An 11756-nucleotide genomic window follows, 5' to 3' on the forward strand; every position below is an offset into this window, starting at 1 on the left:
GTGAACGCCTCGTCCACCAGGGGAACTGTCATATTTTTTTTTTGACAACACTCGTCGAAACTGTGACAAACGGGACGTTTCTGCTTCCCCCGCTCCACATTCACATGTGGCCATTTTTAGTTTTGTGCAGGCGTAAAAAACAGAAAGGGAAAGATGGGTGCAAACATTCCTGGTTGTTAAAGGGAGAAATTTACAGCTGAGTAATAAAAGTTTACGACTGAATCCCTCCTGTGATTGGCTGCGGCGAGCCACGTGGCACACGCTCTATGAACATGAACTTTATGCTGTTGTCTATTCTCTGGTCCTTCCCTTGTATCAGCAGCAGACCAAGCTGGGGCGTAGAAACCTCTTTATTCTTTACTCTTAAAATTAAAAACCATTGCAGGCTCTATTATTATTATTTTTTGTGGGGGGGGCGCTGACTCATGTGATATTCCTCCGATCTCCGACTTCCTGACAGAGGGATCTTCAGGACATGTCGCCGCGTCTACCCGCCGCTGCCTGCTTTTATCCCCTCGGAGGCAGTAGAGCCGCGACCGGGGAGATAAAGAAGCAAAGCCGAAGAGAACGCTTCCCCCCCCAGCGCACAGGAGCGGCCGGCCTCCGCGAGCTGCTGCCCGTCTGGATGCGAGCCGAGCACCGGGGGGTGTGAGGTGCTGCTCCCCTCAGCTGCTGCTACCGCTGGAGAGCTGCGGAGGTAAGACGCGCTTCTCTTTTCCTCATTCCTGCTTTTGAGGTTTTGTGTGTGTGTGTGTGTGTGTGTGTGTGTGTGTGTGTGTGTGTGTGTGTGTGTGTGTGTGTGTGTGTGTGTGTGACGATCAGCTGGCGCTTTCTGGGCTGAAAATGATGCAGACTAGAGTGTGTGTGTGTGTGTGTGTGTGTGTGTGTGTGTGTGTGTGTGTGTGTGTGTGTGTGTGTGTGTGTCGCTGGGGGAGCGTGAGGTGTGTGTTGTGTATAGTAGTGACCTGACCTGTGGGAGGCTGCTGCTGAAGCCTCACAGCGGCTGTGGCTGTTAGCTGCTGTAGCGGCACCTGAGTGGGTCATTGAAGGCACCACCACCATCTCTCTCTCTCTCTCTCTCTCTCTCTCTCTCTCTCTCTCTCCCCCCCCCCCCTCTATGTCCCTCTCTCTCTTTCTGGGTTTTTGGTGAAACTACCTGCTGCTGGTAAACTGACTAAGGTCACGACTGGCTGGTGTCCGCTCATCCTGGATTTCATAGCCTGCTCGATGTCACGTGTTTGATTCCGCCTCTGCCAACAGTCTGTTTTGCTCTGAAGTACACACACACACACACACACACACACACACACACACACCGCCATATGTACCCACTAAGGCGCTGGTATCTCCCGGCAGTGCCCCCTAGCGACCAGAAGTGTGGCATGTGGAAGTGGGCGGTGTGGATGGAGGGAGCCTGGTTGTTGTTTATGGCTGCTGGCTCTCGGCTGCTCACTGCGGATGTCAGCTGACCCAAATGATGCACTCCTGGCTACGAGTTGTGTTTCTACGTTGTCACCTTTTAGAAAAGGAGGAGGATGGGGGGGGGGGGTGTTTAAGGTGTGACATAATCACTGACGACGTCATAAGATGGAGGCTGATGTTTTTCTTTATTGACAGCTGAAATAATCACGTGGTGCCATCAGTATCATTCAGATCAGCAGTGACAAGAGATCAAGTATCGATGCAAATCAAATGAATCGTGCAAAACTGTCAGCGGACGCATTCCAGCTCCGCTGCTCACGTTCCATCAGAGGCGGCCTGACAGAATATGAGACAGAATCACACAGCACAGAGGAGAAACCAGCCTGAGAGAGTGTGTGTGTGTGTGTGTGTGTGTGTGTGTGTGTGTGTAGCCCTCTCCCCCCCTCCCTCACAGCTCCTTCTTTTTTCTTTTTTACCGTCTGTGCAGAGACAATATTTTCATGGGTTTCTGTCCCCTGCTGAAGCTCAACAGTCCCGAGCTCCAGTCTTGTAAAACATAATTATTGGGCCAAAGCCTCGTGCTCGGAAGCCTGCAAAGACTTCTAACCTACGATTACACTCGTTGCTGTTGTTGTTGTTGTTGTTGTTGTTGTTGGGGTTTTTTTTTCCTTCCCCCTTGTGAAACATCGATGTGCACGTCCACTGTTGCCCAACACTGCGTCTGCAGAGAGAGAGAGAGAGAGAGGGAGGGTATTTAATGTTATGCCATTTGCTTGCTGGGTAAATCTTTGTCCTCCGTTGTTGTGCCCTGCAGTCTCGTCTGCAGAGCGTCGCTTCCATAAAACTCCAGCAGGTCGTGAATCTGTCCGCATCACCACATTTAGAAGCTCGCTTACGAATCCCGACAGGGCAAAAAAAAAAGAAGAAAAAAATTGCCCCACTAATGGTCATAATTTATGACGTGTGGATCAACACGCGCTCATTGGGCAACAGTTTCCCGAGTGCTTAACGAGCATAAAGTCGAACACTTCCGGACATAATTGGGCGACGGCGAAGCTTCCAGAGGGCTCGGCGTTGTTAGCGCGTGAATTACTCCTGATTAGTCGGCTAGAAGAGAAGGAGAGCGAGCTCAGGGGGCTTGTAACCTCCCTCGATATGTTTTTAATCAGGGCCGATCATGCAGGGGTCTCTCAGGCCCCGCAGCGCGCAGCCCGGGCGATGCCGGGGTGCAGGATTCTGACGTGTGACCGCAGGAATGCTGCGGGGTTACAGAGCGGCCCCGCACGGCTGCAGGCTGCGTGGGCCAGGCCTTCAGCAGGGGACGGAGGCTGCGGCTGAAGCAGGACAGGACAGCTGGTGCCAGCGACCCTCACTGTAGTAATAATAGTAATAATAATAATAACAATAATAATAATTATAATAATAATTATAATATGCATGGAACAATAATAATAGTTTGAATATTCATGGGAGTAACAAGGCGCGGCTATGAATGTGCTAATTATGAATTGCAGCTCCTAAGAGGCTGGGCTGCTTTTTCCCTCCTCGGACGTCTCACGTGTTTTGCGTTCGTCGGCGGTGGTTAAATCCCCGCAGAGAAAATGCGGGACCAAACGGCGTCTCCGCATCAAAAGCCGCGCGCATTTGATTGTCCAGCCGGGCTGCAATAAAACACTAAAAACCAGGAGGGCAGAAGGAGCCTCTGGTTCTGCACACTGGCGGAACTTCTGCCGCATTCCAGCCCGCTGCTCCCCTCGCGCCGGCTTCACTCCTCAGCTTTTATTTACAACCTCAACTTTTAAGCAGCAGAAAGCCTGAGTTGGGGGGGGGGGGGGGGGGTAAAGCAAAAATAATTGAATTATGTTATTTGATTTCAAGAAAAACTCAAGTGATCTTTTAAATATTCAGACTTTTTCATTTGTTTGGATGAGACATTTTCCAACTGGAGTTTTTATCATTAGAATTTAAAAGAAACTGGAAATTAAAAATTCCACCTCTCACATTATTCTTTCATTTGGATTAATTCGTTTTTAATTTTTTTTTTTTACATGAGCCTGATGGTGGCGGTTTATATTTTTATATTTGTGTACATCATCCATCCCCTCTGCTCCGTGTTTAGTTTGTGTCGCCATCAACGGATCGGTTAGTTCATATGAAACTCCGAGGGAAGGAAATTCCCCGGGCGCCGGTGAGAGCGTTACAGCCTCCCAACTTTTGCCTCAGAAATGTGGGACGCGGATGTCACATATGGCCACGAGTGAGTGGAAGGGCCACTTTTATGGCAACAGCGACTTCCTCCTCTTTGTTCTTGTCTCTTTTATGGTTCATTCAGGATCCAAACAAGAGGCCAAACAGCGCTGCGCGTCCAGGCTTCGAGTATCGAGCCTGGGCGAGAAATCAATGAGGTGCAGCGCATGCAGGCTCGCGCGCCTCCGACATCCCCAATAACCCTATTGATTATCTAACGGGGATCGATTAGGACCTGTTGAGAACGCAGGAATGTGGGTTATGAGTGGAGTGAATATGGCGGCGTGTCCCCCTCAGAGTTTGGCTGCTGAACGGAAGCGGTTCGTTGCGTTCATGCGAGTTTCCCCTCAACCGGATAAATGATTTTAAACGTGACGAACTGTAAATTATAATATTCTGTATTTGGGGGGTTTTTACACGACACTTTAATTTCGAGTGTCGCTTGAATTTGAATAGTTTTAGTTCTTCTGTCTGTCTTTTTTTGTTTTGTTTTGTGGCGCACCTCCTAAAGTCATTTCCAAACCCATTATTTGCTGCTGAGATAATTATCGGTTCCCCTTTCCTGTGTGTGTGTGTGTGTGTGTGTGTGTGTGTGTGTGTGTGTGTGTGTGTGTGTGTGTGTGTGTGTCAGGGAATGTCCAGGTATGAACAGAACACACGCACGCACGCACACACAGATGAAACAGCTGCATAAGCACTTCAACACGCTACATTTTATTTTATGTATTCATTTGTTTTTACTACAATTAACTCTGATATTTAGTTGATAAAAACTGGAGAATAATCGTTGTTCCGGGGTGCAGCGGCTGTACCTGGCGGTGTCAGCCCTCGAGACCACCGCAGGACACCTTAGGCCTGGAGAACGCGCGTGTGTGCGTATGTGTGCGTGCGTGCGTGCGTCTTTGGACGTCTTTGGACAACTGCCTGACTTTTCTACAGAGTGTCATAAATGATCTTCATGGATGGCTGATGGGTTCTATACTGGTTTACACACACGCACACGTTATTTCACGCCTCCACGTGCAGTGCAGGGCTGCCTAGCCGGAGCCTGCGAGCTGGTGTTGCGGGTTGTTGCGGGGCTCTGCAGCAGAGATAGTGGTTGTTGTTGGTGAGCTGGAGAACGTCACTTGTTTTATTGCCCTCACACAAGAGAGACCATAAACGCATTCTTCCCATCTCCACCCTCCCCCAGTTCCCCGCTGAAGCCTGGAAACTGCCTGCTAATTCAGACACAGTGGAAACATGGACAGTGCGTCGCTGCGGGGTCGTGATGCGTGAGACAAACAATAACTGCTGATATTCATTTGAATCTTCCTCCGCACAGACGGAGCGTCCGGTCCGGCTGGGTCATGTGTGTGTGTGTGTGTGTGTGTGTGTGTGGGGGGGGGGGGGGGTGTCTGCAGGGTGAAATTAAAAACTGAGTGGTATTTAAACACACACACACAGTCAGAGGGTTACATCATATCCTAATTTTAGCTGATAAATGCCTGATTTGCAGCTTTTTTAAGCCCACTTGTGTTTGATGGGGATTTAAACGCAAACGCTCCTCGTGCCCGTGGACGCGGGGGACTGCTGTGGTGAGAAGCGCCGGTCACATGTCACGTCATACTTTCCTCTGTAACTCCAACATTCGAGTCAAATGCAACGCGCAGAGCTGCGCCGCGCGCAGCCGCCACTCCAACTCGTCGTGTTTATCGGCATTTAGCACTAATGTTCAAGCTCTGAGCTAAAAGCTACAGTTTCTCCTCAACTCCCGCCTCTCAATTGGTGGAGAAGGGTCAGCTGACTTTGTCATATTGTCTCTCACCGAGCCAAGCCTCGGCTATAACACTCGGGTTTGTGCGTCTTAACCGGAGATTGGAAATTAATAATATTGAATCCTCAAAGTAGCCCACGTCTAGTTGGGGGAGCAGAAAGTCGAGGGGAAGAAGGAGACCTTGGAGGAAGGTGTGGCTGGTTGACACAAACGGGAAGGAGATTTACTGTGAAGGAGATTGAAAAGAGACCGATAAAGAAGTGGGGAGAGTTGGAGAGAGGGTTACAAGCAAGGTATGAATTCTTATTTCGCAAACCCGTCGCTCTCCTGCCATTTATCCGGTGGTCAAGATGTTTTGCCTAACGTGCCCATAAACTCCACCACCTATGACACAGTCAGACATTTTTCGTCGTACGGTGCAGCTGTAAGCCAGAATCGGATATATGCACCTTTCTACTCCCCACAAGATAATGTGGTTTTTGGGTCTGGCAGGGCACAGTATGACTATGGATCAAACGTGTTTCTTCAAGACAAGGACGTGCTCCCCAGTTGCAGACAGACAAACATGGGACTCAACACACAGAGCCACATTGCTCAAGAGTACAGTTTGGATCAAGGCAGATCAGGAGCTCAGGAGCAGAAAAGCAACATCCCGATCTACCCGTGGATGCAGCGAATGAACTCACACAGCGGTGAGTTTTACTACGACAAATAAATTAAGGAAATGGGCCAGTTTTACGATATGTCTTACCAAGAGAGTAAGTTACTTTTTATGGCCCCATAAAACATTACTGTATCCCCTCGACTTGTAGATGGGCCTTTACATGTGCAAACAAACAGCTTTCATTTTAAGAACGATCCAGGAGCCATAATCGGCAGCGATTAGGAAAATACCTGAGGATGTTTTCATTATTTTTACATAATAAATCAAACATTTCCCTGCGGAGATTTGCCTCGCAGTTAAATGTGTTTATTTTTCTTCTTGGTTTTTTATTTTATTTTATTTTAGATTCTGATTCTAGCAATAATTCAGAGTTGCGCTCAACTGGCTCAAAGTCCGAGCAGATCTGGTGTTCTGGTGTCAGAAGCTGAAAGATTAAACTGCTGACTTTGTACCCCAGCAGGAGTGGGCTACGGGACAGACAGACGCAGGGGACGCCAGATTTACTCCCGCTACCAGACACTTGAGCTGGAGAAGGAGTTCCACTTCAACCGCTACCTGACCAGGCGCAGACGCATCGAGATCGCCAACGCGCTTTGCCTAACAGAGCGCCAGATTAAAATCTGGTTCCAGAACCGGCGCATGAAGTGGAAGAAGGAGAGCAATCTGACCTCCACGGTGACTGGAAGTGAACAGACAGGAGCCTCACAGGAGGAGGAACGCGGCGGTGGCGCGGTGGAAGAAGGGAAGGATGAGGACAAGAAGAAAGAATAATCACGTGAAGAGGAGAGAGAGAGAGAGAGAGAGAGAAAAGAAAGAAACAAAAAAACGATGACCATGAAAACCCAACATAACTACCTAACAATGTAAATGGACCAGAGAGCGACTTCATTGCATGATGGCGTCCCGCTGCTCTCCCGCGCTCCCCATGTTGACCAGGACTTTTGAGCCTTAAAACCCAACTGAGTTCAGCCTCCTGTGGCCGCTGAGACACCGGTGCGATGAGAGGGGTTTTTTTTTGTTTTATTTTTCTATTTTGTTCTTTTTCTCTTCTTCTTCTTCCCCAAATTACAGTGTCACACTTGTACTATGAAAATAAACAGAAGTATTAATTGCTGCGTTATTTCCCACGCCGGTAGTGTGTATGTAGGTGCCCCCACCAGCCCGCCCCCACCCCCGGGAGGCTCTGACCACCTCCCCACCTGCAGTGTTAGTCGGACTGTTGTACCTGCACACGAGACACCGACACCTGAACTGATCACGGGCAGAGTTTACTACTTGAATATTCCGCAGAAAAACCTTCTTGCGTTAACCTGAGATTTGCACGGATAGACACACACACGCACACACACACACGCACACACACACACACACACACACACACATATAAACACACAAGTAAGACGCCTGTACATAGGCTTATCATATGTAAATCCTGTGTATTTGCATTTAGCTGCTGATAGACGCTGCGTAACATAACCCGCGCTTCCCCCCCAACACCTCCCTTTTATTTTCATTTTAATTTTAATTTTATTTTATTTTATTTTTTTAAATAATTTGACACAATAAGCTCGTGAGATAGATTTGTACACAAGTAATTCTTCACTTTTGTTTGGGAGTTACGAATTCATGTTTTTTTTTGTCATAATTGTGTATCATGGAATAAAATGTTTGTAAAACTTTCACCTTCGTCTTGAAATTCTTTTATTATTTTTGTTGTTGTTTTTGCCAATAACATGAGTCGAATGACTGCATGAGGGAAAAACACACACACGTACATATATATATATATATATATATGTGTGTGTGTGTACACATATATGAGTATATATGTGTACACATGTACATATGAGTATACATGCACATATATGTGTATACATGTACATATGAGTATACATGCACATATATGTGTATACATGTACATATGAGTATACATGCACATATATGTGTATACATGTACATATATGAGTATACATGTACATATATGAGTATACATGTACATGCCCATGAACATGTATGAATGTGATCATTTACTGGTCAGTAGAAGCTTCACAGGAAAGTGAAGCTGACGAATATTGGTGGACCCCCCCTTCTTTTTAAATAAAAGTTGCTATTTATAATGTGTACGTATTAAAATTTCAACCTGTGAGCTCGGGGGTGAAGTTATTACAACGCAACTTCCGCCGAGTTCGAATCTCTGAGTCTGAATGCGTTCGAACGAACTGGGCACCCGATTATTCTTCTGCTAGTGACTATTATTCCCATTATTATTGTTATTTTTATCATTACTATCATGGTTGGTGCTGTGCTGTGGTGGCGGTGGGGAGCTCCAGTGCCTCCCGGGGGCCGGCGGGAGCTCTGGCCGTCCTGCCCCATACCAGACGCCAGATGACGCTCTTGTCTTACTGTCCTGCACTTTTGCGTGAAACATCCTCGCCTGGGTCCCTCAACAACCGTCAGCTCAAAGTTTACTGGACACGTTTCTCCTATTCATCAATATCCCATTGAGTATCAAAGCCAATTTATGACTGGCCAACATGCGCACGTGATCCCATACAAATACCCCATATTTGGGCAGCGCACGTCGGATCAAGAATTAAAAAAAGAAAAAATAGATACCAAAGGCTACTCCACCTATAAATCCTGGATTATTTATTTATTTTTTTTTTAGTACAGACATCTCTGAAATTTCCAAAAGCGGCAACAAAGAAAAGCTCAAATGATCAACAACAACAAGGAGCCGCCCGCAGCTCGCACCCGCAGCCCCGCCGCCGTGAGAGGAAAGTGTCGGTAATAGTTGAACATGAGCTCTGATGTTGACAGCTGCAACCTCCGCCGAGCAGGCGACGCAACTTCTCCCAGCACCATGTTTAGTTTCGACCTGGCCGGGCGCGGGTCCAGCCGCTATCAGGGCGTTAGTGTCAACGCGGTGTTCAACCGCCCGGTCCCCGCGACCTCTGCGGACCGCGAGGAGCTGAGAACTAGCCTGCGTGGCAGCGCGGACGCTCTCCTCCCGCCGGGACCGCAGATAACAGCGGTGTCCGGCTCGTCCGTGGACGGGCTCAACTACGGCGGCGGCTCGCTGCTGGGACGAAGTGCGGGAAGAGACCAGGAGGAGGGCGCAAAATCCGGCGGCAACAAAAGCCAAGAGAGCGGCAGAAACGCGGAGAACGCGCAAACAGTGAAGCGAAACGCGCACCAGCAGCGCCAGGACAGTGAGCAGCAGCCGCAGATTTACCCCTGGATGACAAAACTGCACATGAGCCACGGTAAAGTTTGTCTGTTCTCTCAAGTGCCAGCGCCGTGCTTCCCCCTTTATTCACTCTCAGCGCCGCTACGCTTCTTTTCGACCCGTTTCAGTTTCACTCTTGAGTTTTATAGGCCAAACGCAGGAAATAATAAAAACTCGCGGTCATAAATTTTATGACAAAGGCATCCATTGCTCGTAAACCTGCTCTGCTACGGTGAAGAAGTGATCTGCGGGGTGATTTATGGTGGTATAATTGGATAAGAGAACGCAAGTGTGATAAAACTATGAAGTAATATTACAAATTCATCTCTAAGTATTGTTGGTTTTTTTGTGTATCGCTTCTTTCACATTGCGGACAAAGTGCAGGTTAAGCCGCTCAGACCGCGCGTGAGAGAAGCCGTAGCCTCAGATTGAACCCTGGGAAGCGCCGATGGCCTGACCCCCTCGTGAACTCTTCACCTCCAGCAGATCTGAGCAGGCGGCTCCTAGGTCCTGGTCCTGGTCCTGGTCCTGGACTCTATAGTGCAGATGGATAGTAGCGCTTTTATCGCAAAACAGAAGCGGCTTCTGATGTTTTTTTGTTTTGGTGCAAACCAGGCAGAAGCTGCACGCGCGCGGAGGAGGTTTTGCGTGTGTGTGTGTGTGTGTGTGTGTGTGTGTGTTTTTGGAGTGTTTACCCTGCCCGGTGACTCTCTGAGGACGTGCACGCGGGAGGACAAGCTGAAGATATGAAATTATATCTAGAAATTCTGCTCCTGACATTTTCCAGTCCCGTTTTTATTTTTGGATCATCGTTGTTGTTTTTTATGTCATCTGCGGTCACGTCGTCTCCCTGCGGCTCTCAGGCCGAGGCCAGAGTTTGCACGAGGCCTGCGCGCCGCGCTCTTCGTGGTTCTGCGCGTTCAGGACGTAAATGATTTATAAAGTGAAGGTTTTACTTTTATGTCATTGATTTTATGCGTAGAATCAAAGCTCAGCCCCACAAACCGTTTATGACTTCAATGATCCCGACGTCACATCAGGAGAGTGACGGGGAAGCACGGCTGTCACTCAGTTCCCGTGTCTGTATGTATTTTTGTTTTTGCTAAATAATCTATATTATTTAATTCAACTATATTATAAGCCCCCCCCCCTCCCATTTTTTCCTAACTGCTTTTAATGCCATTCAGAGTCGGAGGGCAAGCGCTCGAGGACCAGCTACACCCGCTACCAGACCCTGGAGCTGGAGAAGGAGTTCCACTTCAACCGCTACCTGAGCCGCCGCAGGCGCATCGAGATCGCGCACAGCCTGTGTCTGAACGAGCGGCAGATCAAGATCTGGTTCCAGAACAGGAGAATGAAGTGGAAGAAGGACTCGAAGATCAAAGTCAAGGAATAATTACATCATCAGCAACAACGACGACGACAACAAAAAGAAACAAAAAAACAAACAAACAGAAAACCGGTGCACCGAAAGTGGCGCAGCACGATTGCGCTGCGCACTGCTGAGCGCCGGAGAGCCGCGTGACCTCCGGTTGAACCGCGGGCAGCAGTGACATCATGACTCCGCTCCGCGCGCTTCATCACCAATTACGTGTCACTCGCTGCAGTTTTGGGGACCTCATTTATCGAATAGCGCTCACTGTGATCAATCGGTTTGCATTTCTAAATTAATTTGCTGCCCCGCGCGATGATAACCTCACTTTGCTGCAGGAAGGGGGCGCGAGGTGGTGGTGGTGGGATGGGGGGGGGGGGGGTCTGAGTCCTTGGAGCTGCAGAGCTTCGACCACGCGGTGCTGTGAGAGGCTGCAATGCGACTCATAATGTGGGCTTTTTAATTAGCGTAAGAGTAGCGGCGCCTGGCTGACCTCCTGCATCATCTCCAACTCTTCATATCATCATCATCGTCATCATCATCATCATCATCATCATCATCGTAGGTTAACGGGCTCGCGCAGCCATCCTCGCGCTCCCTGATCTCTCTCTTTCTTTTGAAGTATTTTACTGAGCAGACAAACTGCGTGGTGCGTTCAGTGTCTTTGTGCGTGAACCCCAGGAAGGCATCACCCACGCTGTCTGTGTTAACTTCTGTGTGTAAACCATTATGTATATTTCAGTGTGTGTGTGTGTGTGTGTGTGTGTGTGCGCGCGCGCGCGTGTGTGTTTGATAGTATTTTAATGTGCAATTAAGCCCCTTTTTTTGCCCCCCTTGTAAACATCAGGTGGTTTACACAGTAGCTGATCGGTGGCCTGTTTGTTGACTGTAACCAATAAAGACTCGTGATTAAAGGAAAGAAACTTCAGCTTCTTTGTCCGTACATTTTTCTTGACTGAATTAAACCGTTTAGAACCTGCTGGATTTATAAGTTTTCTTCTATTTCGCCTCGTTTGTAGCCTGACGGGCTCCGCAGTTTAAGGCCCTCATAAAACTTTATTGGCCT

The 11756-nt window shown here is 48.3% G+C and overlaps 2 protein-coding genes across 2 annotated transcripts; both read left to right on the forward strand.

Moving 5' to 3' along the window:
* Positions 1 to 5551: 5551 nt before the first annotated feature.
* On the forward strand, positions 5552 to 7483 carry hoxc6a (homeobox C6a). Its single transcript, XM_086214831.1, has 2 exons — positions 5552 to 6117; positions 6547 to 7483. Exons 1-2 carry the CDS (start codon positions 5721 to 5723, stop codon positions 6858 to 6860), a joined length of 711 nt encoding a protein of 236 aa, XP_086070957.1. The 5' UTR covers positions 5552 to 5720; the 3' UTR covers positions 6861 to 7483.
* A 1395-nt stretch (positions 7484 to 8878) lies between these two features.
* hoxc5a (homeobox C5a) lies at positions 8879 to 10947 on the forward strand. The gene is made up of 2 exons (XM_086212807.1): positions 8879 to 9355; positions 10506 to 10947. Exons 1-2 carry the CDS (start codon positions 8890 to 8892, stop codon positions 10712 to 10714), a joined length of 675 nt encoding a protein of 224 aa, XP_086068933.1. The 5' UTR covers positions 8879 to 8889; the 3' UTR covers positions 10715 to 10947.
* The last annotated feature ends 809 nt before the right edge of the window (positions 10948 to 11756 follow it).

The sequence above is a fragment of the Aulostomus chinensis genome, chromosome 9 (assembly GCF_037954235.1).
Source record: "Aulostomus chinensis isolate RoL2024-O1b breed Wild chromosome 9, RoL_Achi_v1.0, whole genome shotgun sequence".
In the NCBI taxonomy this organism is placed as follows: Eukaryota; Metazoa; Chordata; class Actinopteri; order Syngnathiformes; family Aulostomidae; genus Aulostomus; species Aulostomus chinensis.